This window comes from Lithobates pipiens, unplaced genomic scaffold, assembly GCF_037356315.1.
Source record: "Lithobates pipiens isolate NorthernLeopardFrog02 unplaced genomic scaffold, aLitPip1_a1.2 Scaffold_10, whole genome shotgun sequence".
Taxonomy (NCBI): Eukaryota; Metazoa; Chordata; class Amphibia; order Anura; family Ranidae; genus Lithobates; species Lithobates pipiens.
Genome location: NW_027507686.1, coordinates 171,070,029 through 171,097,260, shown reverse-complemented (window position 1 = coordinate 171,097,260; position 27,232 = coordinate 171,070,029). Strand labels below are relative to the sequence as shown.

The window sequence follows — 27,232 nt, the reverse complement described above, 5'->3', positions numbered from 1 at the left end:
TAGTAAATAGAGTCCACCTGTGTGTAATTTAATCTCAGTATAATAACAGCTGTTCTGTGAAGCCTCAGTGAACAAACGGCATCATGAAGGCCAAGGAACACACCAGGTAAGGGATAACATGGAGAAGTTTAAAGCAGAGTTAGGTTATAAAAAAATATCTCAGGCTTTGAACATCTCTTGGAGTACTGTTCAATCCATCATCTGAAAATAAAAAGAGTATGGCACAAATGAAAATCTACCAAGACATGGCTGTCCACCCAGGCGGGCAAGGAGAGCATTCATCAGAGAAGCAGCCATGAGGCCCATGGTAACTCTGGAGGAGCTGCAGAGATCCACAGCTCAGGTGGGAGAATCTGTCCACAGGACAACTATTAGTCGTGCACTCCACAAATCTGGCCTTTATGGAAGAGTTGCAAGAAGAAAGCCAATATTGAAAGAAAGCCATAAGTCCTATTTACGGTTTGCGAGAAGCCATGTGGGGGACACAGCAAACATGTGGATGAAGGTGCTCTGGTCAGATTAGACCAAAATTGAACTTTTTGGCCTAAAAGCAAAACGCTATGTGTGGCAAAAAACTTACATTGCACATCACCCTGAACACACCATCCCCACGGTGAAACATGGTGGTGGCAGCTTCATGTTGTGGGGAAGCTTTTCTTAAGCAGGGACAGGGAAGCTGGTCAGAGTTGATGGGAAGATGGATGGTGCCAAATACAGGGCAATCTTATAAGAAAGCCTGTTAGAGTCTTCAAAAGAATTAAGACTGGGGCAGAGGTTCACCTTCCAGCAGGATCACGACCCTAAACATAAAGCCAGAGCTACAATGGAATGGTTTAGATCATTGATAGGCAATTAGCGGACCTCCAGCTGTTGCTAAACTACAAGTCCCATCATGCCTCTGGCTGTCATGCTGTGGGTGTTAGAGTCTTGCTATGCCTCATGGAAATTGTAGTTCTGCAACAGCTGGAGGTCTGCTAATTGCATATACCTGGTTTAGATCAAAGCATATTCATGTGTTAGAATGTCCAAGTCAAAGTCCAGACCTAAATCTAATTGTAAATCTGTGGCAAGACGTGAAAATTGCTGTGTCCAATCTGACAAAGCTTTAGCTATTTTGTAAAGAAGAATGGGACAAAAATGTCACTCTCTAAATGCAAAAAGCTGGTAGCGACATCCCCAAAAAGACTTGCAACTGTAATTGCAGAGAAAGGTGGTTCTACAAAGTATTGACATAGGGGGGCTCAATACAAATGCATGCCACACTTTTCAGATATTTATTTGTAAAAAAAAAAATTGAAAATCGTTTATCATTTTCCTTCCACTTCACAATTATGTGCCACTTTGTGTTGGTCTATCATATAAAATCCCAATAAAATACATTTACTTTTTTGGTTGTAACATGACAAAATGTGGAAAATTGTGGTATGACTACTTTTTCAAGGCACTGTATTTGTGTAAAAAAATTAGATTTTTTGACTTACCGTAAAATCCATTTCTTCATTGACAGATACAGTACTCCATTATTCAGAACCATAGGGTTATATCACCCCCTACAGGAGTAGGACACTAGGTAGAAAAAAAGACTTGGGCAGTCCTAGGTGATATACACCCCCCTCTCTGCTATAGGCCTTCAGTTTAATAAATAGCAGTGTCAGAAGCATCAAAACACCTTAGAGGGGTGGGTGCTGTGTCTGTAGATGAACTCAGAGAAATAGATTTTTCGGTAAGTCTAAAATCCCATTTTCTCTTTTGTTCATTGACAGACACAGCGCTCCATTATTCAGAACTATAGGAACATCCCAAAGCAGTGCTAAACATGAGGGGCGGGACAACGAAAAATCCCAAGGCTAACACAAGAGCCAACCAGGTAACAGGAGCTCAACACAGAAACAAACTGGAGCCCAACCTGAACAATACCCCTTCAAGAGGGAATAGACCCTCTAAACAGCAGCCTGGCAGCCTGCAACACCTTGCGGCCAAAGTATCCTCATATGCCAGCACATCCACGTTGTGGAATTTTGTGAAAGTGTACACCGACGACCAAGTGGCTGCCTTGCAAACCTGCAAGGCCGACACCTGATGATGGAAGGCCCAAGAAGCAATAAGCAGCCAAGTAGAATGTGCTGTAACAGGGAAAGGAGGAACCTAACCCCTGACAGAATAGACCAGAGTCATTGTCTATCTGATCCATCTAGAAAGGTCACAGAAGAAGCAGACAGACCCTTTTTTGGCCCGTCCGTGATCACAAACAGTGAGTCTGATCTCCGAAAAGAGCCCTGAGACTGCCAAATACACCCAAATCACCCGAACATATCCAGGGCATGTAAGATCAATTCCTTAGGACATTTTGACCTGGGGCACAGGCAAGGCAATATAATGTCCTTAGTCAAAAGGAATCAGAGGAGGGAACCACGGACAAGAGTGAAGAACCACTTCATCTTTGTGGATCACCAGGTAAGAAGTATGAAATGGTAATGCCTACAGTTCCGACACTCTGTGAGCAGAGATGATAGCAACCAATAAAGCCACCTTCTAGGACAGAGCAAGCAGAGGAACTTTCTAAAGGGAGGCTCCTGTAGAACCAAATGCACCAAAAGTAGATCCCATGGCGGTAGAAGCGACCGCACTGGTTGGGGCAGATGTCAAACCCCTTAATTAAGAGTATGCACCAGGGAGTGCGAGACCAGGGGACGCCGAAGAAAACTGCCAAGGCCGACACCTGGCAATTGATGATACTCAAGGTCAAGTTTTGCTCAACCCCCCCCCCCCCCCCCCCGAGAAGGAAGGTCAAAATCTGAGCCAAAGAAAAAGAATGAGGGTAAATGGCAAGCGCCTCACCTCAGTATATATATGCTATACATGTCTGGTGTTAAATCTTCCCAGCGCCTTCAGCAGCATCATAACTTCAGCACCTAGCTCATAACGGCCAGGCGTTCAAAACCAGCGACTGTAGCACAATGGAAGATTGGCCTTTGGGACAGTAAAACTTCCCTGAGAGGCAGTCGCCAAAGGGACGTCAGCGACCAAGCACACCAGGTCTGCGTACCAAGACCGACAAGACCGACAAGACCATCCGGGCCCACTAGAATGACTGGAATTCCTTTGGACTCGATCCTACACAAAAGCCTCTGCAAACTCTTGAGAGGAGGAGAGACATAGATCTGACTATACTGGCCCCATGGGGCCACCAGAGCGTCTACAGTGTCCACCAGAGGAGACCATGACCTTGCCAGAAACCTCAGTACCATTCCGTTAAGCCGGAACACCAACAGGTCTACCTCGGGAGTGTCCCTTTGGAGACATATCCAATGAAACATGTCCTGGTGAAGGGACCACTCCATGGACCGACACTAGCCAACTGAGGCAACCGCCTGCCATTTTTGCCATTTTTCCATTCCTAAAATGTATATGGCGGAGAAGGCCGGAACAAGTCATTCTGCCCACCGGAGGATGCTGGCTACTTTCCGGGCTGCCAACACACTCTGCGTTCCACCCTGTCGATTGACATAGACCACCGCGGTGACATCGTCAGAATGGATCTGTACCAGGAGTCCCCGAAGTAGACCACCATGATCCATACATAGTCTGATCACTCCAAGTCCCAGGATATTGATCGGCAGTCTGGATTCCTCCAGCATCCAACGACCCTGAGCAGAACCCAGTCCCAGGACACCTCCCCACCCAGACAGACTGGCATTGGTGGTGACTACTGTCCAATACAAGGGGAGAAAGGATGTGCCCTGCCGAAATCCCAGAGAGTGAAGCCACCAGACCAGGGACCCCCCGGTTTTCTGGCTCAGCCTAATCTGAGAGCCCAGAGACCTCAGGCAATTTATGCCAGGATCTCTCTTGAAAGGAGCTTGTATGGAACTGCACAAATGGAACCTCCTCGAAGGTAGATACCATCAGGCCCAACACCCACATGCAGGATTGTAGGGAGGCCCACCTGCGAGACAACAGTAGTTGAAACACAGCATGCAACGTCTGGAGTTTGTCCAGAGGAAGAAACGCTCTGGCCAGTGATAAAACCAGGGTCAGGCCCAGATAATACAATTTTCTGTAAAGAGCAGCAGCAGTGTTGCTGGATACACCGTGACTTTAGCTGATGCCATATTCATTTATTTTATGAGATGTCAGCCCCACTGAACTTTCAATCTCACGTTTGCTACATAGTATGGATGGTCTCATCACACACATGTTGCTTATTAGCACTCTTCTTTGACTACCTCTCAAGAGATGTTGTTTGACTACAGCTTACTTCCTTGGATATCTATAAACATAGTGTATCCATTTTTTCTTACCAGCAATTCGGCTTTATTTGACCCCTGCTGCTGATTACTATTTGAATCAAATGCTCCCGAAGAAGCGTTTCCTGACACGCCACATGTCGAGCTAATGACTAAATTATTAACGCCCGAACTTACACCTCTGACCCAATATCTCCACAATACTGATATTTCCACTTGGAGATCATACTTTGGAGATCATACTTCTAAGTCCATTGTCTGCGGATTTGGTCTTGTACTGTATTATTGATATTATTTGATGGTTTCAGATTTGTGATGTAAAAGTGTACCAATACACATTTTTATTAATTTTTTATCTGCAATTGTTTTTATATATATTTGATTAAATAAATGTAACAATTTTTAGACTATTTCTAGTTTATCTATCCATGTGCCTTTAAAAGTCCAAACAAATAAACAAAATGTCACCTTTCTATAAGCAATATTGGGACGTTGGCACATTAGTATTTCGTGCATGCATAGTGTCACCCTATGATAGCACATTGTAAATCCAAACATTTTTCAACAGGTCCATTGCATGCCAAGAAGAAGGACCGCATCCGCTATGAAACTCTTTTCCCCATTTCAGACTGTGGAAGACATTTACACATTCCTCCTGTGAGACTCGTAATCATGTCATCCAGAGTAGCCCCAAACAGACAATTGCCTTGAACTGGTAACCCAGTCAGAGAAGCCCAGTCCGCAGACCAACACTTAAGCCCCAATACATGTCTAAGCACCACTGCAGAAACAGAGAGCTTAGCAACCAAGGAAACTGTATCCAAGGCCGCGTACACACGGGCAGACTGTCTGACGGACTTGGTCCGCTGAAACACGACAATCCGCTCGTGTGTGGGCTTCAGCTGACTTTTTCAGCGGACAGTCTGGCGGACTAAGTCTTTCAGAATTTCCGTAATATTGTCCGTCCAAACTTGGTTTCAGCGGACAGTCCGCTCGTGAGTAGGCAAGTTGGACGGACTAAGTATGGCGCATGCTCAGAAAGGATTTATACGGCCGAAGGTTGCATTGCAGTGTATTGGACGTCGTATTTCTAGTCCCGTCGTACGTGCTGTACACGTCATCGCGCAAGCTTTCAGCGGACTGTCTGTTCGTCGTGTGTGGTCAAGTCCGTTCATTCAAAAGTAGGACGGACTGTCTGTCGGATTGTCTGACGGACTTAGTTGGACGGATAGTCCGCCCGTGTGTACGCGGCCCAAGAGGCATCGCATACAAACTGCAGCCCCCAGACCAACTGGTCCGCCAACTCTGCGAAAGCAGAGGGAATCTGCTCCCCCTCCAGGTATGTCAGCTGGATCCTTAAAAGAGGAGACTCCTCTACCAGATCATGGTCGCCTTACGCAACCTAGAGATGGAGGGTCCACTACTGATAGAACAGCCTACTCTTTAAGGAGGGAACCCACAAAGGGGTAACTCACAGCGAAGAGTCTTTGGAACCACAAAGGGACACTTTGGACACTCCCAGTCTATACGAACAAATATTTCAAAACAGGGGGGAGAAGGGAATGCTTTTGCCATGCCAGACAGTTTATGGGTGTCATGGGGACCGGCACCTCCACCGCAGCCACAGCTGCATCCTCCATCTTTAAATTTCCTGCACAGATGTAATAAGGAAGACAACCAGCACCTTCTTGTGCATCACTGCAGTTGTGGAGGAACAACCTCACTGACAGGTCAGGGAGTGTGGCCACCAACCCCGCAAGGTGGGCCACACCCACGACGGCAAAGCCAGACATAGGATCAGTGGAGACCGATGAGGCAGGGGGAGGGCATCACCGAGGACCCGTATGCTCAGGAAACGCGTCGCCGAGTAGTGACGTCATCTCCCCGTGTCCCGCTTGTCACAGCGCTCCAAGCCTCGCTTTCGCTTAACACACACTGCGTCCACTGTAGCCAGCATTTTCAATTTAACAGTGGGGACACAGGAAGGAGCAGTTAACAACCGTGGACTGGATGGATAGAATGACGGAGCGAATCATTGTGAATGGATCATAAATGCCCTTATTACTCATGGAATATGTGAGCTTAATTTTAACAGCTTAATAATAAATTTAAATTTTTAAAGAAAATCTGCATCCAGAGGCACCCCTCTTCTTTGTGTTTGCATTATAGTGTTTGGAAACCTGGTTTCAGTTTCTCCTTGGTGGCAGCCCTGTACGTGGAAACCCCTGAAAAGGAACTAATCAATCTGTATCGGATTGGACGCCATTTATAAATTGGACGTTTTAATCTGTATATGTATCATTTTTGAATGGGGACATTTTCCCTTTTTGATTGATATTACTTTCGGTGTTTTGCGCCTTTACTTGTCTTGCGTCACCGAGGTCCCACATGGGGGATGTCGACCAAGGCCCCACACGGGGGTGCTGACCAAGGCTTCTCACAAGGGGCACCGGCCAAGACCCTGCACTGGGATGCCTGATACCTCGCACAATGAGCACCATTGGACCCCTAACAGGGGCACTGGCTGAGACCCTGCACAGGGGGCACCTACGGATACCCCGCACATTTTGGCACCACTAGACCCCTCACAGCCGACACTGGTTGAGACCCCGCACAAGGGGCACCTACGGATGCACTGCACAGGGGACACTGCTGGGACCTTCACATGGGGCACTGGCTGAGGCCCTTCACGGGGGCATCAACTAAGGCCGTCACGGGGGCATCCACTAAGACCCCTCACAGGGGGTGCCTACGGAGGGCCCACTTAAACAACCCCTCAAAAGGAGGTCACCCTCAGAGCCCCCACAGCGCCGTCCAATGTGGCCATGTGGCCTAGTAGGCTAAGTGCACAGGTCTGTGGGGGGGACCGAACGAGGCTAGAGCCGAGGAAGGAGGGCGGATGCCCGCAATGGAAAGCGGGGGCCTCCGCCACCTGCTCTAGGGCTGCCACACACATCGGTAGGCCGCAAAAGTCACGGCCTAAATTTTCGGCCACCCACAAAAAAAAATGAAGGCTTATAGCAGAGAGGGGGGTGTATATGACCTAGATTGCCCAAGTCTTTTTTCTGCCTAGTGTCCTACTCCTGTAGGGGACGATATAACCCTATGGTTCTGAATAATGGAGCGATGTGTCTGCCAATGAACAAAAGAGAAACAATAATTCAGGTACAATAAAGGAAGCAGCTTGTTTTCACAATGCAAATATGCTTTGCTTGGGTGACATGTGAGCCCATCATCTAAGGTGTATGTGCCTGTACTTTAGGACAGAATGAAATAGACATTCTTTCAGTAATATTAAAACAGAACTCTAGACTACTTGTCAAGTACATAATCTATTATCTTCAGAGTGGCTTAAATAACTAGGAAATCATATAGTTGAACCAGCTGCACCAAAACCAAACAACCTCCATCAATATGTGGTCAGTGTCCAAGCTCTGAATGTATTTTAAATCTTACCTTCAAAGTTGGGTAGAACACTGCATGCTTGCCCCCTTTATTCCTGTAAAATAATTGTTTTTATATCAATAAAAGCATTTCCAATGACATGCCCCCATGGTAAAGCAGTGAAAAAATGATAACAAGCCCTGCATGATTGGGCTGTAAGAGATAAGTCCCCCAGTTGAAGACTTTAGGAATGACAACAACATACACTACTGTGTAAAAGTTCCAGGTAGGTGTGAAAAATGCTGTAAATTAAGAATGTCATCAGAAATAGAAGTGTTAACAGTTTATTTTTAACAATTAACAATGAAAATCAATAATTGGTGTGACCACCCTTTGCCTTCAAAACAGCATCAAGTCTTTTAGGTACACTTGCAATTTTTGATGAAGCTCGACACGTAGGTTGCTCCAAACATTTTGGAGAATTAACCACAGATATTTTGTGAATGCAGGTTGCCTAAAATCCTTCTGTCTCTATGTCTGTCTATATGTAATCCCAGACAGACTCGATGAGGTTGAGGGTCAGGGCTCTCTGGTGGCCAAACCATCACTTGTCAAAACTTGTTCTTCTTTACACTGAAGATAGTTCTTAATGACATTGGTTATATGTTTGGGGTCATTCTCTTGCTGCAGAATAAATTTGGGGCCAATCACACACCTCCCTGATGCTATGGCATGATGTTATCTGCCTGTACTTCTCAGAATTGAGGACACCATTGATCCTGAAAAAATCTTCAACTCCATTTGCAGAAATGCAGCCCCATATTTGCAAGGAACCTCCACCATGCTTTACTCTTTCCTGCAGACACTTATTATTGTACTGCTCTCCAGCTCTTCAGCGAACAAACTGCTTCCTGCTACAGCCAAATATTTCAAAATTTGACTCATCAGTCCAGAGTAGCTGCTGCCATTTTTCTGCACCCCAGTTCTTATGTTTTTGTGCATAGTTTAGTCGCTTAGCCTTGTTTCCACATCGGAGGTTTGGCTTTTTGGCTGAAATTCATCCATGAAGATCACATATGACCAGATTTCTATAGACAGTAAATGGGTGTACCGCCAATATATCAAAAACATGGAAGCATTCAAACAAAAACGCCGCCCGGCATTCAAAAGGAGCCCTTCCTCCTTCCTAGACAACGTGGTGACGTCATCATCAAACAGACGTTCTCAATGGGGTTTTTTGATATATTGTGAGTATTATTCATTTTTTTATTAAATTCATTACTGGTAGAATATCACGCTATGGTCCTCCATTTGATTTATATGGTCCTTGCTGTTATGAACCACATGAATTGATGCGATCAAGGGCTTACATCCACCGGGACGAGGCTGCTGTGAGGAGTCAATTTCCTGGGGCTGTTACTCAAGGCTGGGTGCATATGAATGCTACTTGTTTTTTTACTGTCTGGTAAGCGGCTCTCTTATCGGTGACGGGATTCACTAATAGTGTGGAGCACAGTGGTGGTCTATTAAGGATTTTGGCATATGAAGAGTTTGTTAATTCAAGTTCATAATTACTTGTCCTTCACCTTTATGAACTATGAACATTTAGTATAATCATTGTTTATTTTCATCATCATCAAATTGTTGAGATTTTCACTGGTTTGCACATTATTTGTCCTAAAGAAAAAAATCTTTTGGGCATTTGAAATTATTATTATTTATTTATATATTTTTTTCACATTTTAGTTTTGGTGGCACATTTTTTTTCTATTATCATTTACATTGTGTTTATCCCACATTTCTGCTGCCTATTTATGTATTAGTATTTTATATATTTTTTATTTTTATGATTACATTCTTTGGTCAGTGCAGTTTTTACCATACTAGATGGGTGTACCTGAGTCCCACTGGTTTCCGTCAGCTCTGTGCTGATGTTATGGCTGGACATCTTCTGATGTTGAAGGGAAGTAAGCATGATCTATCTTTTATCTGCTACAAAAAATTCCTTGGCTGACCATTGCATCTACGGTCCTCAACGTTGGCCGTATCTTCAACAGCGCTTGAACAGCACATCTTGAAATCCTAGTCTGCTTTGAAATCTTTGCCTGGGAGAGAACTTGCTGCTGCAGCATAAGTGCCTTGTGTCTTGTTGCTGTGCTCAGTCTTGCCATGATGCACGAACTGTGACATGACACTGTCTTGGCTGTTCCTCACTGAGTTTTAAGCCTCCTACACAAATGTTTCTGTTTCTGTCAATGACTGTTTCAACCTACATATGAAAATGATGATCATTTGCAGCTGCTTGGTATAATTGGTTAATTATACACCTGACGCGAATCCTACAAAATCCATAACTTTGTGCGAGTGTAAGAATTTATGCTGGTCTGTAGCCAAAAAGTTAGTCACACCAAATGTTGATTGATTTAGATTTTTCTTCTGTTTGCTTACTTTGCATTTTGTAAACTGATAAAAAATAAACAATTAAAAAATATATTTTTGAAAGCATTCTTACTTTACAGCATTTCCTCACACCTGCCTTACACTTCTGTACATTACTGTACATCAGAATGATTATGGTACATGGTTTGCATAATGCCAAGGCTTGTATATCTACTGTAATGGCGCATACACACAATCAAACTATCCTCCGGAAAAGTCCGGCGGACAAATCGCCCGTGAGTGGGCTCCGGCTGACTTTTTTTACCTAAAAGTCCGGCAGACTTAGAAAGTAGTTTTGACTCAAAAACTGTCCGCCGGACTCGCAGTCCGGCAGATAATACAGTCGTCTGTGTGCTAGTCTGCAATACTTTTGAAATGAATGGACTTTCCTGCACGGAGAAAAGTCAGTTCATTTTAAACGCGGCTCCAGGTAGCCGGGACTAGCGAAAGAGGTCAATGTAGCTGCCTTTGGCGGCGAGATTGACACGTCGCTGGCCCCATCACCTGGTATTGACTTAAAGGGTAAGCCCTACGCCAAAAAAACGGCCTGGGGATAAGACCCTTATCCGAGCACGCAGCCCGGCCGGTCATGAAAGGGATGGGGACGAGCGAGCGCCCCCCTCCTGAGCCGTACCAGGCCACGTGCCCTCAACATGGGGGGGTGCCTTGTCCCCATGTTGATGAGGACAAGGGCCTCTTCCCGACAACCCTGGCCGTTGGTTGTCAGGGTCTGCGGGCGGGGAGATTATCAGAATCTGGGAGCCCCCTTTAATAAGGGGGCCCCCGGATACCGGCCCAATGAGTATGGGGCACAATGTACCCCTACCCGAATTCACCTGTGAAAAAAATGTAAATAAAACACAACACACAAGGGTTAAAAATAATTTATTGCACAGCTCCAGGGGTCTTCTTCCGTCTTGGGGGGTCTTCTCGCCGGACTTCTCCGTTATCTTCTGCTAGCTATTTTACTAGCAGAGGAGCCTGTCTTTCTTCTTCGTCGCCGCTGCCCAGGGGTCTTCTTCCGACTTCGGGGGTCTTGTCCCCCTCTTCGGGAGTCTTGTCCCCCTCTTCGGTTCTTCTTGCCGGGCCTCCACGCCTTCTTCCATATCTTTTACAAGCGGTGGCCCGGTCTTCTATCGCCGCCGCCTTCTCCTCTTCTTGTTCTTCTTCCTTGAGATGTTGACTCGACACGCTCTCTGGCCGCAATGACAGGGACGCGCTGTGCGGCGACTTATATAGGGCCATCGCCGGGTGATGTCCCCGCCCATTATGATGTCACAGTCCCAGAGGATGCTGGGACTGTGACATCATAATGGGCGGGGACATCACCCGGTGACCCCGCCCATTGTCCCTATATAAGTCACCGCGCAACATGTCCCTGTCATTACGGCCAGAGACAGCGACGAGTCAACATCTCAAGAAGAGAAGAGCAGAAGAACAGAAGGCGGCAAAGACAGCGGTGACAGCGGCGACAGAAGACCGGGCCACCACCAGTAAAAGAGCTGGAAGAAGGACCAGAGGCCCGGCAAGAAGAACCGAAGAGGGGGACAAGACCCCCGAAGAGGGGGACAAGACCCCCGAAGTCAGAAGAAGACTCCCGGGCGGCGGTGACGAAGAAGAAAGTCGGGCTCCTCCGCTAGTAAAAGAGCTAGCAGAAGAGAGCGGAGGAGTCCGGGGAGAAGACCCCCAAAGACGGAAGAAGACCCCCGGAGCTGTGCAATAAATTATTTTTCACAGGTGAATGGGTAGGGGTACATTGTACCCCATACTCATTCACATAGGGTGGGGGGCCGGTATTCCGATAAGCCCCCCTCCCGCAGACCCCAACAACCAACAGCCAGGGTTGTCGGTAAGTGGCCCTTGTCCTCATCAACATGGGGACAAGGTGCTTTGGTGCTCCCCAAAGCACCCCCCCATGTTGAGGGCACGCGGCCTGGTACAGCTCAGGAGGGGGGCGCTCGCTCGTCCCCACCCCTTTCCTGACCGGCCAGGTTGTGTGCTTGGATAAGGGTCTTATATGGACCTTGGGGGGGAACCCCAGGCTGTTTTTTAGCGTAGGGCTTCCCCTTTAAGTCCATACCAGGTGACGGGGCCAGCGGCGTGTTAATCTCGCCACCGAAGGCGGCGACATTGACTTCCTTAGCTAGTCCCGGCTACCTGGAGCCGCGTTCAAAATAAACGGACTTTCCTCCGTGTGTGGGCAAGTCCGTCATTTCAAAAGTACGGCGGATAGTCTGCCGGACCTAGTCCGCCGGAAAAGTCCTGTGTGTGAGCATGTCCGCTCGTTTGGAAATTTGGCCGACTTTCTGGCGGTTTGTCCGCTAGACTAAGTCCACCGGATAGTCTGATTGTGTGTACGCGGCATAAGACACTCTGATTGGAAACATTTAAAATCCCCAACTTTATGAAAAGTAGGATTTAGTGTTCTTTAAATTCCAAGTTTTCAGATGGTAGAGGACTTTACTCAGCAGGGTAGCTGAGGGTACTCCATCGTTACTAGGATGAAAAACAAAAGCCTTAGATAGCCAGACAAACTTATACTTTTCAGGGTCACTTTCACTGTTACACTAGACAATCCACTGGCTGTCTAATGCTGCCCATGAGCTAGGTATATTTGTTTAATTTGGTGGCATTTCCTCTGTAATCTGGTAGGCATGTTCCTGTGCCAAAAACCCAAGTGCTTAATATGTCAATTTGTTAGCCATCAGAAAAAATCCTTGCAGGTGAATGGAAAAAGTTATTCTATTTCCCATTTATTTTCTGTTCAACCGAGTTAGTTATTTAATGCTTAAAATGTCCATGAGGGTTACTGTATGTTGGACTTAATATTAGAGCACTCAGAGATAGGTTTCACCGAACACCGCTGAGCCAATGAACAAGGTTCTACCAACTACAGTGTACCCAAGGCAGAACGGTTCAATAAGCTATGTGAACATGAAACCTTCTGGATTTTTACCTTAAACACTCTCAGCCCCCATGGCCTCAATGGAGAACTAGAACTAAATATAGTAATCTAACCTCCCACTGGTATCTCACTCCATCCTGATCTCATTTAAACGTTACCATTTCCCTATGGGTTGCTTCGGACAGCCTCCCATACCACACAAATGTAAATTAACTGTAAAGTCTACATTACCATTATGCAAAATAGCATCTCCACCTTATTTTACATGAAGTTTCCTATTGTGCCACAATCTGACAAAAATCCGATACCCCACTTAATTTTTTTTCTGTACTTGGCTTTTCCGCATGATTTTTTTTACATTTTTTTTGCCTGCATTTGACTTCCACACACCATATGAGCATTCCCCCTATTTCAACTGTAGTTTAGATACAGGTTTCCACTGATCTGCAACTACTTCATTATATATGTTGCACTTGACTGTTCCGCACACTATCATATAGCTGTTTATTAATGCCAATGTTTGCCATCTAAGCATGGATACATTCATAAGCCCAATCATAAGTCTGACCTATTTAGTATCCAATCATCATTAAAATATGTATTTTTTAAACTATTTATATTTTATTTCTTAGTTTTGAGTATGGGCAGTATTGGTTGCTCTAGGGTAAATTAACATTAACCTTATGTATTCCTTTGACACATGCAGTCTCTAGCATTAGTTTTTGGTTAAACAAGAGTTAATAGTACTGTCCTCCTACTCCCGCCCCCTCCCGCTCTTCACAGTATATAAAGACTGGTTCTTTGGCCAATCTCCTTCCTATGGTTTGATAAAGGGATGCTATTGATTGCCCTGAAACATGTAGCCACATCTCCTATACTTTCTGTCATCACTCAACCAAAAGAGGTGTTGTTCGGAGCCGCAGCCATCTTGCCACTTCTGGATTCTGCTGATGCTCATGTTCCAGTCTGAAATCTGACAGCTGTACTTCCATCAAGAACTTTGCTTCAACTAGCCACATGCCTGCAGAGTTCTGCAGCCTCACAGTGATCTTATGGAAGTCTATATGCCTTGATCCACTTTTATCTAGTGAGTGCATTGTTATTGTCCTTTATGCTTTTTTAATAAATCGATACACCTAGATGGAGGCCCCCTTTTGTGTTTGTTTTTTTTCCAAATGTTATCTGCCTGTGTGTGACCAATTAAATGAATAGGTCATATACTGCAATATGGTCACAATGGCCCATGAAAATGCCATATTCATCCTGTGACAAACAGCCTGGCTGTGTACTCACTTTTTATACTCCAGGTAATGCTCAGCGATGTGCTGATCCCACAACAGCTTGGGCTTGTGATCCTTCAATATCTCTATGTACCTGTGGATCAAACCAAATTTAAGGTTAATTTAAAAACACAGCTAGAGTATGATATATGTTACGGTGTATGCTGCACACAATCTGAAATCTCTGCTCAATAGCCAGAAGCTGTCTTTTGTAAAGTTTCCTGCTGCAAACTGCAGTGGAAATTACAAAGTAAAACCAGAGAGAATGCCATTAATCTTTACAGAAAATGTCATCCTCTGACACAAAGATTGCAAAAGTTAAATATTAATCTAAGAATTCATGTGAGCTAATAATGTGCACCATTTTTTATCTTATTAAACCATGCCTTTATCCAGCAGAAGAAAGTCTTATTTACAACTTTACTTGAAATTCAATTCATGTTTCTATGATCACATTGTCAGACATGCTGCTTGAAGGCATATTAGGTAGGTCGCTTTTTCTTGATTCTGACGCATAGGTGGCAAGAGCATCCACATCCTTTCTGAAACAATATGTCATTATGCACAACAGGCATTTGTCTTCAGACCACTGGGACCATTACAGTACTTGTTACCATTTCATTTGATTGTAGTACCATTCATGTTCATCATATGTACAGTGGTGTGAAAAAGTGTTTGCCCCCCTCCTCATTTCCTGTTCCTTTGCATGTTTGTCACACTTAAGTGTTTCGGAACATCAAACCAATTTAAACAATAGTCAAGGACAACACAAGTAAACACAAAATGCAATTTGTAAATGAAGGTTTTTATTATTAAAGGTGAAAAAAAATCCAAACCATCATGGCCATGTGTGAAAAAGTGATTGCCCCCTTGTTAAAACATACTATAACTGTGGTTGTCCACACCTGAGTTCAATTTCTATAGCCACACCCAGGCCTGATTATTGCCACACCTGTTCACAATCAAGGCATCACTTAAATAGGAGCTGCTTGACACAGTAAGGTCCACCAGAAGATCCTTAAAAGCTACACATCATGCCGACACCCAAAGAAATTCAGGAACAATTGAGAAAGAAAGTAATTGAGATCTATCAGTCTGGAAAGGGTTATAAAGCCATTTCCAAAGCTTTGGGAATCCAGCGAACCACAGTGAGAGCCATTATCCACAAATGGCGAAGACATGGAACAGTGGTGAACCTTCCCAGGAGTGGCCGGCCGCCCAAAATTACCCCAAGAGCGCAGCGACGACTCATCCAAGAGGTCACAAAAGACCCCACAACAACGTCCAAGGAACTGCAGGCCTCACTTGCCTCAGTTAAGGTCAGCGTTCATGCCTCCACCATCAGGAAAAGACTGGGCAAAAATGGCCTGCATGGCAGAGTTCCAAGGAGAAAACCACTGCTGAGCAAAAAGAACATCAAAGCTCGTCTCAATTTCTCCACAACACATCTTGATGATCCCCAAGACTTTTGGGACAACATTCTGTGGACCGATGAGACAAAAGTGGAACTCTTTGGAAGGTGTGTGTCCAAGTATATCTGGCGTAGAAGGAACACTGCATTTCATAAAAAGAACATTATACCAACAGTAAAATATGCTGGTGGTAGTGTGATGGTCTGGGGCTGTTTTGCTGCTTCAGGACCTGGAAGACTTGCCGTGATAAAAGGAACTATGAATTCTGCTGTCTACCAAGAGATCCTAAAGGAGAATGTCCGACCATCTGTTCGTGTACTCAAGCTGAAACGAACTTGGGTTCTGCAGCAGGGCAATGATCCTAAACACACCAGCAAGTCCACCACCGAATGGCTGAAGAAAAACAAAATGAAGACTTTGGAGTGGCCTAGCCAAAGTCCTGACCTGAATCCTATTGAGATGTTGTGGTATGACCTTAAAAAGGCCGTTCATGCTCGAAAACCCTCTAATGTAACTGAATTAGGACAATTCTGCAAAGATGAGTGGGCCAAAATTCCTCCAGGACGCTGTAAAAGCCTCATTGCACGTTATCGCAAACGCTTGGTTGCAGTTGTTGCTGCTAAGGGTGGCCCAACCAGTTATTAGGTTTAGGGGGCAATCACTTTTTCACACAGGGCCATGATGGTTTGGATTTTTTTTCACCTTTAATAATAAACACCTTCATTTACAAATTGCATTTTGTGTTTACTTGTGTTGTCCTTGACTATTGTTTAAATTGGTTTGATGTTCCGAAACACTTAAGTGTGACAAACATGCAAAGGAACAGGAAATGAGGAAGGGGGCAAACACTTTTTCACACCACTGTATAAAGCAGACTGTAGAGAGTGTGCATTGTACATTATACAAGATCTAAAAATAGGTACCACACTAGAACAATCTCTACTCAAGATCTTGAACACTATGACTCGAGGAGCCGTGTGCACTGGTTGTTATATCCATATTAAATAACATGCAGCATGAAAGGGTATGTTATTGCTGAAATATTATTTAATCAAATAAGCTATTAACTTGTAGCTTAACCCAGGGCCGTCTTTAAGGCAGGGCAAAAGGGGCAGCTGCCCAGGGCCCTGTCATTGTTGTGGGGCCCAAAGCAGCTGCCTCATACTTGCCAACTATCCCAGTTTACATTCCCTTGTCCCTTGAAGTTTTAGACCCCATTCACACCTGAGCGTTTTGTAGCTTGAAGCCTGAAGTTACAAAACGCTAGAGGGGAAAAAATCTACTATTCTCAATGGAGATGGTTCACATCTCCACTCCATGTCGCCTGAAGCCGAACGCCTGAAGCTCAAACAAGTTCCGGACCCTTTTTTGTTGCTCGAATTGAGCAGATTTAGGCGTTTTTCTTCTTTTAACATTGGTGACCTTTTGCCCTGCACAAAATTGCGGTAAAAAACACCACAAAATTGCTGCAAAATCGCTGTAAATGTGCGTGATTTTCTGCTTGAAAACGCTATGCTCAGGTGTGAATGCAGCCTTAGTCCTGTGCTGCTACTAATGCTGCCCAGCTCTGCCCTATTATTGTGTACAGATAACTCACCTGCAGACCTGTGTTTACATGTAAATACTGACATTCATATGTAAATAGCAATCACATGCATATGTAAATAGCTGAGGCCAATGGCATTGATATGTAAATAAAGGCAGCATTCATAGGTATATCATGCCCCCCTGCAGTGAGGAGAAGATGTGCTGTAACCTATCGCAACCAGTGAGCAGTATTACTGTACAGTAATCTCTAGCAGCCAATCAAGAAGCAGAAATGTACTGTAACCTCTAGCAACTAATCAATGAACCTTAAGGAATGCTGTAACCTCTAGCAACCAGTCAGTAAGCAGTAATCGTATGCTGTAACCTCTAGCAACCAATCGCAGCCTGATCTGATACAGTAAACTGATTTTAAGTCTAGCTGCTATTTATTTTATGTCTCAGAGAAGGTGGAGAGTGAAATTGCATGGGGGGGGGGGGGGGCTAACCAATCAATATTAAAGACGGCCCTGGCTTAACCGCATGCGGGCCAGCCGCCGCAGTTTTACTGCAGCAGGTTGGCTCCGCTGCATGAAATAACGTTATTGTACGTGATCTCATGAGGCTTGAATAGCAGGCATGCGCCCGCCCACGAGCTCTGCAAGTCCGACCGCGGGTCCCCGCAGACTCGATGTCCGCGGGGATATATCTCACGGAGAGGAAAACCTGGGAAATGCTAATGTAAACAAGCACCACCCAGTTCTGCCTAACGATACCGGCACTGATCACAGCACCCTGTGATTGGGAGCGGTGATCAGTGTAGTGTCACACACAGCCCCTCCCCCCCCACAGTTAGCAAAAGAAGGGGAAAGTACTGCGCTAAACCTATGATGGGTGCAAAAGCAGCTAACACTCAAACAAAGTCAAAGCAACACGTGAAACAATACGTGTAGCGTTGAAACATATAACCCCATAAATAGGAACATAATCATACAAGTCAAAAATGTGTAATTATGAAATTTCTGAACAATGAAATGTACAATAAAATTCACACAATGTGTAAAAACAACCAAAAGAAGACACCATGGGTGCTAATGGACTAAACCAAGTGAAACAATTCAAAAATATAAAATGTGAAAAAGTTCTTTAGGGCCTCCCTTCCAGGAAAACTTGACACGGATATAAATATGTCAATCAAATCCTGACAGTGATGTATACATGATTGGGTACTCTTACTGGCAGAGATGGACACACATACCATATGGCAGTGGGTCAAATGCGCTTGTAATTCTCCTGTAGGTGTCACCTTCACAAGTCAGATCCTTTACCACAGGTGAGCAGCAAGGAGGACAAAAGTCTCTGGGATGGCTGAAGGATCTGAAGGATCTGACTTGTGAAGGTGACACCTACAGGTTCCACTCAGAACATGCCTCGCCATGGTTGACCAAACATGTCCTGGCCCTGCCATAGTCAAATCCAGAGGTTCTCTTTGGGAAATAGACATATGAGTGCTGCCAGCATTGCTGCAGAGGTTGAAGGGGTGGGGGGTCAGCCTGTCAGTGCTTATACCATATGCCACACACTGCAGCAAATTGGTCTGCATGGCTGTCTTCCCAGAAGGAAGCCTCTTCTAAAGATGAAGCATAAGAAAGCCTGTAAACAGTTTGCTGAAGACAAACAGACTAAGGACATGGATTACTGGAACCATGTACTGTGGTCTGATGAGACCAAGATAAACTTATTTGGTCCAGATGGTGTCAAGTGTGTGTGGTGGCAACCAGGTGAGGAGTACAAAGACAAGTGTGTCTTGCCTACAGTCAAGCATGGGGGTGGTAGTGTAATGGTTTGGGGCTTAATGAATGCTGCTGGCACTTAGGGAACCATGAATGCCGACATGTACTGTGACATATTGAAACAGAGCAGGATCCCCTTCCCGTGTAAACCTCCAAGATGACCACTGCCTTGCTAAAGAGGCTTATGCCGCGTACACACGAGCGGACTGTATGGCGTACTTAGTCCGTCATACAATCCGACGGACAGTCCGTCATACTTTCGACTGAACGGACTTGACCACACACGGATGCACAAACAGTCCGTCGAAAGCTTGCGCGATGACGTGTACAGTACGTACGACGGGACTAGAAATAGGAAGTCCAATACACAGCAAATCACCCTTCCGCCGTGTAAATCCTTTCTGAGCATGCGCCATTCTTAGTCCGTCGAACTAGCCTACTGACGAGCGGATTGTCTGCTGAAACCAAAGTATGACGGACAGAATTACGAAAAATCCGAAATACTTAGTACGCCAGACTGCACGCTGAAAAAGTCCGCTGAAGCCCACACACGAGCGGACTGTCCGCTGAAATGTGTTTCGACTGACTAAGTACGCCATACAGTCCGCCCGTGTGTACGCGGCATTAGGGTAAAGGTGATAGACTAGCCAAACATGTTAACAGACATAAACCCTATTGAGCATCTGTGGGACATCCTTAAACGAAAGGTGGAGGAGCTCAAGGCTCTAACATCCCGCAGCACGGTGATGTTGTCATGGAGGAGTATAAAAGGACTCCAGTGGCAACCTGTAAGGCTCTGGTGAACTCCATGCCCAAGAGGGTTAAGGCAGTGCTGTAAAATAATGGTGGCTACACAAAATATTGACACTTTGGGCCCAATTTGGACATTTTCACTTTTGTCGCCAGAGGTTTAGACATTATGGCTGTATTGAGTCCGCCGGATAATCCGATCATGTGTACGCGGCATAACAGTTACCAGTAGAAACCTACAACATCGTAACACTTCTCTTCTCTACTCTGCTACCGACCAACTCTATGACAAAACCTCACCCCTATCCTGCACTGACCTAGCCACTTCTGTCTACAACGCTTCACTTCTAGCCTCACTGGACATGCTGGCCCCCCTCACTACACACAGAATCAGGCCCAACCCCTTCAACCTTGGCAAACAGATGACACTAGAAGTCTGAAAAAACATAGCCATGCTCATGAGCACCTGTGGCGTAAGACTAAGTCTCTGAAAGATTTCAACCCATATAAATCTGCCCTCCAAACTTACAATTCCTGCCCCCTCACTGCCAAGCAGACCTATTTCATCACTCTCATTAATAACTTATCATTCCGTCTCCGGCAACTCTTCTCTACTTCGTCCTCCACTGCCTCCACCCACCAACTCACTCACTCACTGCCCAGGAGATCGTCAATCACTTCAAACAGAAGATTGATACAATTTGCCAGGGGCTCTCTGCTGTTCAGATACCATCCACGCTTTACACTAGATGCACACAGGTACAAAATATTACTTCCCCCTTTCAACCCCACCACTATAGACAAGGTTGCTAAACTACTTGCTAACATCCAGCTAACCATCTGTCCTCTGGATCCTGTTCCCTTACAAATGGTACGTTCGCCCTCTGTCTCTATTCTATACTCTCTAACCCAAATCTTCAATCTCTCCCTCTCTTCCGGCATCTTCTCCAACTCTGTAAAATATGCACTAGTCAACCCCATACTTGCCCTCACTGGACCCAACCAATCTTAACAACCTACGCCCCATCAACTTGCTCCCCTTTTTATCTACATCAGATTGAGCGACCACCTTGCTGAGAATAGCATTCTTGATCCCCTTCAGTCTGGATTTCATCCTCAACACTCCACAGAAACTGTTCTCCTAAAACTAACGATCGATTTACTAATGGCCAAAACCAATGGACACTATTCTGTACTCCTACTTCTGGACCTATCTACTGCCTTTTATATGGTTGACCATACTCTCCTCCACAAAAAACTCCATGCTTTTGGTCTTCATGACTGTACTCTTCCTACTTATCCAACCGCACCTTTAGCATTACTTACGATTCTACTTCCTCCTTGCCTCTTCCTTTCTCTGTTGGGGTCCCCCAAGGTTCTGTTCTTGGACCTCTCCTATTTTCAATCTACACCTCCTCCCTGGGTCAGCGGATAGCCTCCCATGGCTTCCAATACCATCTCTACGCTGACGACACCCACATTTATCTCTCTGTCCCTCAGCTCACTCCCTCTGTCTCCTCATGTATCACTAATTTACTAACAGATAGCTCTGTCAAAATCGATGGCATAACTATAAGCCTATCCATACATGCCAAGGTCCTAGGTGTAGTCCTGGATTCTGAACTCTTCCACGACCAATCACTGTCCAAATCTTACCACCTCAACCTCCCCAACATCTCCAAAATATGCTCCTTTCTAACCAATGACAAAACAAAGCTTTTATTCACTCTATAGTCATCTCTCGCCTCGACTACTGAAACTCTCTTCTCATTGGCTTACCACTACATAGTCTATCCCCCCCTTCAATGCATCACAAATGCTTCTGCCAGACTCATCCACCTTTCCAATAGCTCTGTGTCTGCTACTCCTCCTTGTCAATCCCTCCACTGGCGTCCACTCACCCAACAAATTAAATTCAAAATACTAACAACAACTTACAAAGCCATCCACAAATTAGCCCTCAGCTACATCACTAGCCTAGTCTCAAAATACCAACCTAATTGTGTTCTTCCTTCCATTCAAGACCTACTGCTCTCTAACTCTGTCACCTCCTCCCATGCTCGCCTCCAGGACTTTTCCAGAGCGTCTCCATTCCTATGGAACTCCTTACCCCAATCTGCCTGATTATCTCCTACTCTATTAGCTTTTAGACTCTCCCAGGAAATCCACTTCAGAGAAGCCTATCCTACCCCCACCTAACCACTGTATTTTAATTTTCTTCATCAGCTCACCCCCCACAGTTATTATCATTTGTTTCACCTGACCCTCTCTCTTAGATTGTAAGCTCTAACAAGCAGATTCTCCTGTATTGAATTGTATTGTAACTGTGCTGTCTGCCCGAATGTTATAAAGCTCTGTGCAAACTGTTGGTGCTATATAAATCCTGTATAATAATAATAATAATAATAACAAGATACACTCACCGGCCACTTTATTAAGTACACCTGTTCAATTGCTTGGTAACACAAATTGCTAATCAGCCAATTGCATGACAGCAACCATGCATGCATTTAGGCATCTAGATGTGGTGAAGATGACTTGCTGAAATCAAATTGAGCACCAGAATGGGGAAGAAAGGGGATTTAAGTGACTTTGAACATTGCATGGTTGTTGGTGCCAGAAGGGCTGGTCTGAGTATTTCAGAAACTGCTTATCTACTGGGATTTTCATGCACAACCATCTCTAGGGTTTAGAGAGAATGGTCCGAAAAAGAGAAAATATCCAGTGAGTGGCAGTTGGGTGGACAGGAATGCCTTGTTGATTTCAGAGGTCAGAGGTGAATGGGAAGACTGATTTGAGATGATAGAAAGGCAAACGGTAACTCATATAACCACTGGTTACAACCAAGGTATGCAGAATACCATCTCTGGTACAGCAGACGACCACACCGGGTGCCACCACCACTTTCAGCTAAAAATAGGAAACCGAGGCTACAATTCGCACAGGTCTACCAAAATAGAAGGTTGGAAAAATGATGCCTGGTGTGATGAGTCTCAATTTCAGTTGCCACATTAAGATAGTAGGGTCATAATTTGGCAACATGAAAGCATGGATCAATCCTGCCTTGTTTTAACAGTTCAGGCTGGTGGTGTAATGGTGTGCGGGATATTTTATTGCCACACTTTGGGACCCTTTGTACCAATTGAGCATTGTTTAAACGACACGGCTTACCAGAGTATTGTTGCTGACCATGTCCATCTCTTTATGACTAAAGTGTACCCATCTTCTGTTGGCTACTTCCAGGTAGTGCACCATTCACAAAGCTCAAATCATCTCAAAGTGGTTTCTTGAACATGACAATGAGTTCACTGTACTCCAATGGCTTCCACAGTCACACGATCTCAATCCAATAGACCACCTTTGGGATGTGGTAGAATTTGAGATTTGCATCATGGATGTGCAGCCAACAAATCTGCAGCAACTGTGTCATACTATCATGTCAATATGGACCAAAATCTCTGAGAAATGTTTCCAACACCTTGTTGGATCTATGCATCAAAGAATTAAGACAGTTCTGAAGGCAAAAGGGGGTCCAACCCACTACTAGCAAGGTGTACCCAATAAAGTGGCCAGCGAGTGTGTATACTGTATATAAACCTACATACATACACATACATTCCCCCATTTGTTATGTTAAATATAACATATAAAGGCCCACTTTTTGTAAGCCAAATTAGACTTTAACCCAGCCCTGAAAACATCTTATAGTGACCTGACTAATTGTATAAGTAAACAACAACTTAGACATAAAACAAGCACAAACCGTTTAATACAGTAAATTGCGGTATATGCATTACTTTAATAGAAGCTCTAGATGATTGTCCTGCATAGAGCTATAATGGCACTAAATTTGGGATAGCAGCAGCTGTTAAGATATGTACGTGTGTTCTCAGTTACACTGTGAAATACTTACATTAAATAATGACATCTGGAATATCACTGCAAACCTGCATGCAGGCAATACACTACACAGAAGTGTCCAAAAACAAAGGTGGGTTATAAAGTTGACAGATGTTGGCGATAAAGGCAAGGTAGGCTATGATTGCTCTAGTGGATACTCGCCACCATTTGTAAAATAAGATTTAACTTTTGCAATACAAGCAAACGGTACCTTGTGGGAGAATCAAAATATTTTTAGAGGCAATATCACCGCTCTTTTGAGAGTAGACTAAAATAATATAGTGCATTATTAAATGACAATTACTAAAATTCTGAAAGTGAGTGACAAAAAAATGAAACAATCCTTTTACATAAAATAAATGGCAGAAGTACACATATGGTTATAGGTAAATTTGATATATACAACCTATTATTTGTCTTGTATATGTTATTATTTGTGCCCATATGACAAAAAGTGTTCGGTTAAACACACACAGATGAAAACAGATTGATATCTCAATTACATTTTCTGAGATCATCATTCGTTGTGATGGAGGAATGTTGATTTTCTTGTTCCAAGTTAGTGACACAAGGTATTGAAGCTAGTTTGTCAGAATAACAGCCAAACAACTAGCATTTTAGGCCAGCACCTGCATCCACTTTATTTCTCCCATGACATCTGTTTTAAGAGCCAATTCACCCCATGTACAAGCATTACAAAGCAGGATAATGTGCATTATGCGAACTGTTGCAATTTGTTCTGTATAGTACCCCAAAGCACCTTTCTAATCTACCGCAATGCATAGTAACACACTACAGTGCTTGTGGTGATATTTGCTTCATTGCGGTGTGTTCCAGTGAATGGGCCTAATAAAAACACATGTTAATGCAAAATGTAATGCACATGAATCTAATGACCTGCAATGGATCTGAGTGGTGTGAATTGTACCCAAATGATGTCCATTATCTGATATGTTTTTATATGCTTACTTGTTGATATCTGATGGCTAATTTTTCATACTAAAATTACACACATTTGTTATTTTCTTGGTTTTACTATCTTTAAACATAATTCAAGCTTGATAGTAATGGTTAACTCTTATTAATGGTTAATGTGATTGTAAAGGTTTTTTTTTTTTTTTTTAATATTTTTAAATAATAAACATGTTATACTTACCTCTATGCAATGGTTACCTGCTTTGTGTAATGGTTTTGCACAAAGCAGCCCTGATCCTCCTCTTCTGATATCGCCGCTGGCTCTTCTGGCTCCTTTTCTTCTCAATGTGCCACCATAGGAAGCCAATTCCTATTGTGACACACCTGCAGGCTCGATCCTGAGCTCCGCTGCCTTCATCCATAGACTCACACAGCTCAGCTCTGCCCTGCCCTGCCCTGACCCTGCTACCTTGTCACAGGATTTGATTAACACCAGCAGAAATCAATCAATCTGCCCTGTGAGGAGGGAGAGAACTGAGAGACGCTCCTCTTGGGGGATCAGGCTCAGGTAAGTATTAAGGAGGGCTGGTGGGGGGAGCTGAACACAGAAGGTTTTTTTAACTTATTGCAGAGGATGTATTAAGACAAAAAAACTTCTGCTTTTAAAAACACTTTCATTTTTACATTATGGTCATGTCTGATGTTTATGTACTTTAACAAATTGTAGAAAGTCTGGGGTCTGTCAGTCCTGATCTCTTATGTTGAGTCTGTCACTGCTGAAATGCATGGCACAAATAACTCCCAGAAGACATAAATTGCAGGTCGTAAGATGTGTGGGAAGCTGCAAATGAGGACTTGACTTATACAAGTAGTAAAAGAGCCATTTCTTAGATTTTTCTTTAGATTTTTGTGTTATCTAACCTTTCCCTCGGGAAATATTTGATTTCTCTTTTCACTTAGAAAAGCCTCTCAAATACTCTTTGCAGAGGTAATTGAACATTTCCAAATGCCATTGTAAATCTCAAGTCTCTTAATGCAATATCTCACAATACAAATGCATGTAGTGAAATTGATTTATTTGTGGGCCTACATTTTCACCCTAAAAAAAAAAATATGATTTATATGTGACCACACAGGAATGGATTTAATTAAACAGGAATGCTGTTATTCAGAAAACTGTGTCCTGACCTCAACTCTTTCATATGCCATATACAGAAAGATGCGTCACTCCAGAAAGTTTTAAAAAATAAACAATGTAACTTCTGGGTGAATGCAAGTTTCTCACCAAATGGGTTTATTCCTTACTTCCTGTAGCTGCAGATCTGAGAATGCTGACTCGTATGCCTGAGCCTCCTTGTTACTAATCTATATGTAGGAACTGTTATAGGCCATGCCAGAATAACATTAAGCATTATTAGCACAATGTCTTTAGACTTCTTTTTAGAGAGGTGTTTGCCAGAAGTAATTATGATAATTATTATTTTATGATACAATGTAATGTAAACTGCATAAAATTATATTGTGGTTCCAGCACACTAGTAAACTCATGGGGTACTAGAGAAATGGCACACCAAGAATTATTGCATTTTCAAAGGCATAATAGAAAATTATATTTTTTCCCAGTTGTATGTAATTTTATGTGTTATTTTTTTTTTACAAATATTGTTAGTACAAATTTTATTCTGTCCCATTTGGTAAAGAAAGAACCCTACCAGGTCACACCCTCAACATGGGGGGAGTAGCATATTGGTGATGACAAGGAGCACTTCCCCACAACACTTCTAAGAATCTGGGAGACACCCTTAAAAATAAGGGGGTCGTCAGATACCATCATCCCATGCGAAAGCGTAAAACCCATTTACTTACCAGCAGTTAAATCAATATAGCTTGGTCAAAGACCTGCCCCAGCCTGTGATTGACTAGTGAAGGAAGAGCAGTACATCAATGAGGTCATCACTTTACTTTCTCTTAAACTCTCTGTGTTGACAGCACTGTGCTTGCCCTAGAGCCTCACTGACTGATAGCACCCTCCTTGAAAACTGATCAAAGATTGTCACCAAGTCAATGGGTTGATCAAGGCTGTTTTGTTACCCAAAGCCACCCACCACACTTTTGTGTCCCACCCCTGCCCTCTCCATCAGAACTGCGGTCATTTAATGAGTGAGGGAGAGAAACTGAGGGAGATTCAATACCAGTGTGCAGGCATATTTGCTTTGTAAGAATAAAGATTGTCCATAATTTTAAAGGGTGCCTCAACATAAAAAAGGTTGAGAAACATTGATTTATAATGCTGCCCCTTCCTCTCATAGTCTGAGTTATGTTATACACTGGATTACACAAGGAAAAAAGACTAACTTAGATGATATTTTAAACAAAATAAAGTAAACCTGTTATAAGAGATGTGAAAGCTGCTATTGCGTATCTTTTGGGAATTTAACATCTAGTGACCTTGACCTTGAACAAGTAAGCAGATCAGGAATAGAAAAATGTTAGAACTCCTTAACAAACTTTTTAATGGTCAGAAATCCTCATTGTCATCCTAAAGCATAAAGTGTGGTAATGCTGCACTAAATACCTCAATGTACATGTTACACATACATAGAGAAAGGAGAAAGTGAATGGGTAATGTACAGGTCACATACACTGGAGCAAATAGGATGGGGGGGGGGGGGATTTAATTTGC

General features: G+C 43.9%; 1 protein-coding gene across 3 annotated transcripts in view; it reads right to left on the bottom strand.

Annotated features, from left to right (window-relative positions):
* Positions 1–27,232, bottom strand: part of CHID1 (chitinase domain containing 1) — a 924,523-nt gene that overhangs the window by 8,412 nt on the left and 888,879 nt on the right. For all 3 annotated transcript variants that reach the window (XM_077459791.1, XM_077459781.1, XM_077459798.1), the window contains 2 exons: positions 14,269–14,349; positions 7,704–7,746 (listed from right to left, as the gene is read on the bottom strand). In XM_077459791.1, coding sequence (XP_077315917.1) covers positions 7,704–7,746; positions 14,269–14,349 — 124 coding nt within the window. The remainder of the gene's footprint in view (positions 1–7,703; positions 7,747–14,268; positions 14,350–27,232) is intronic.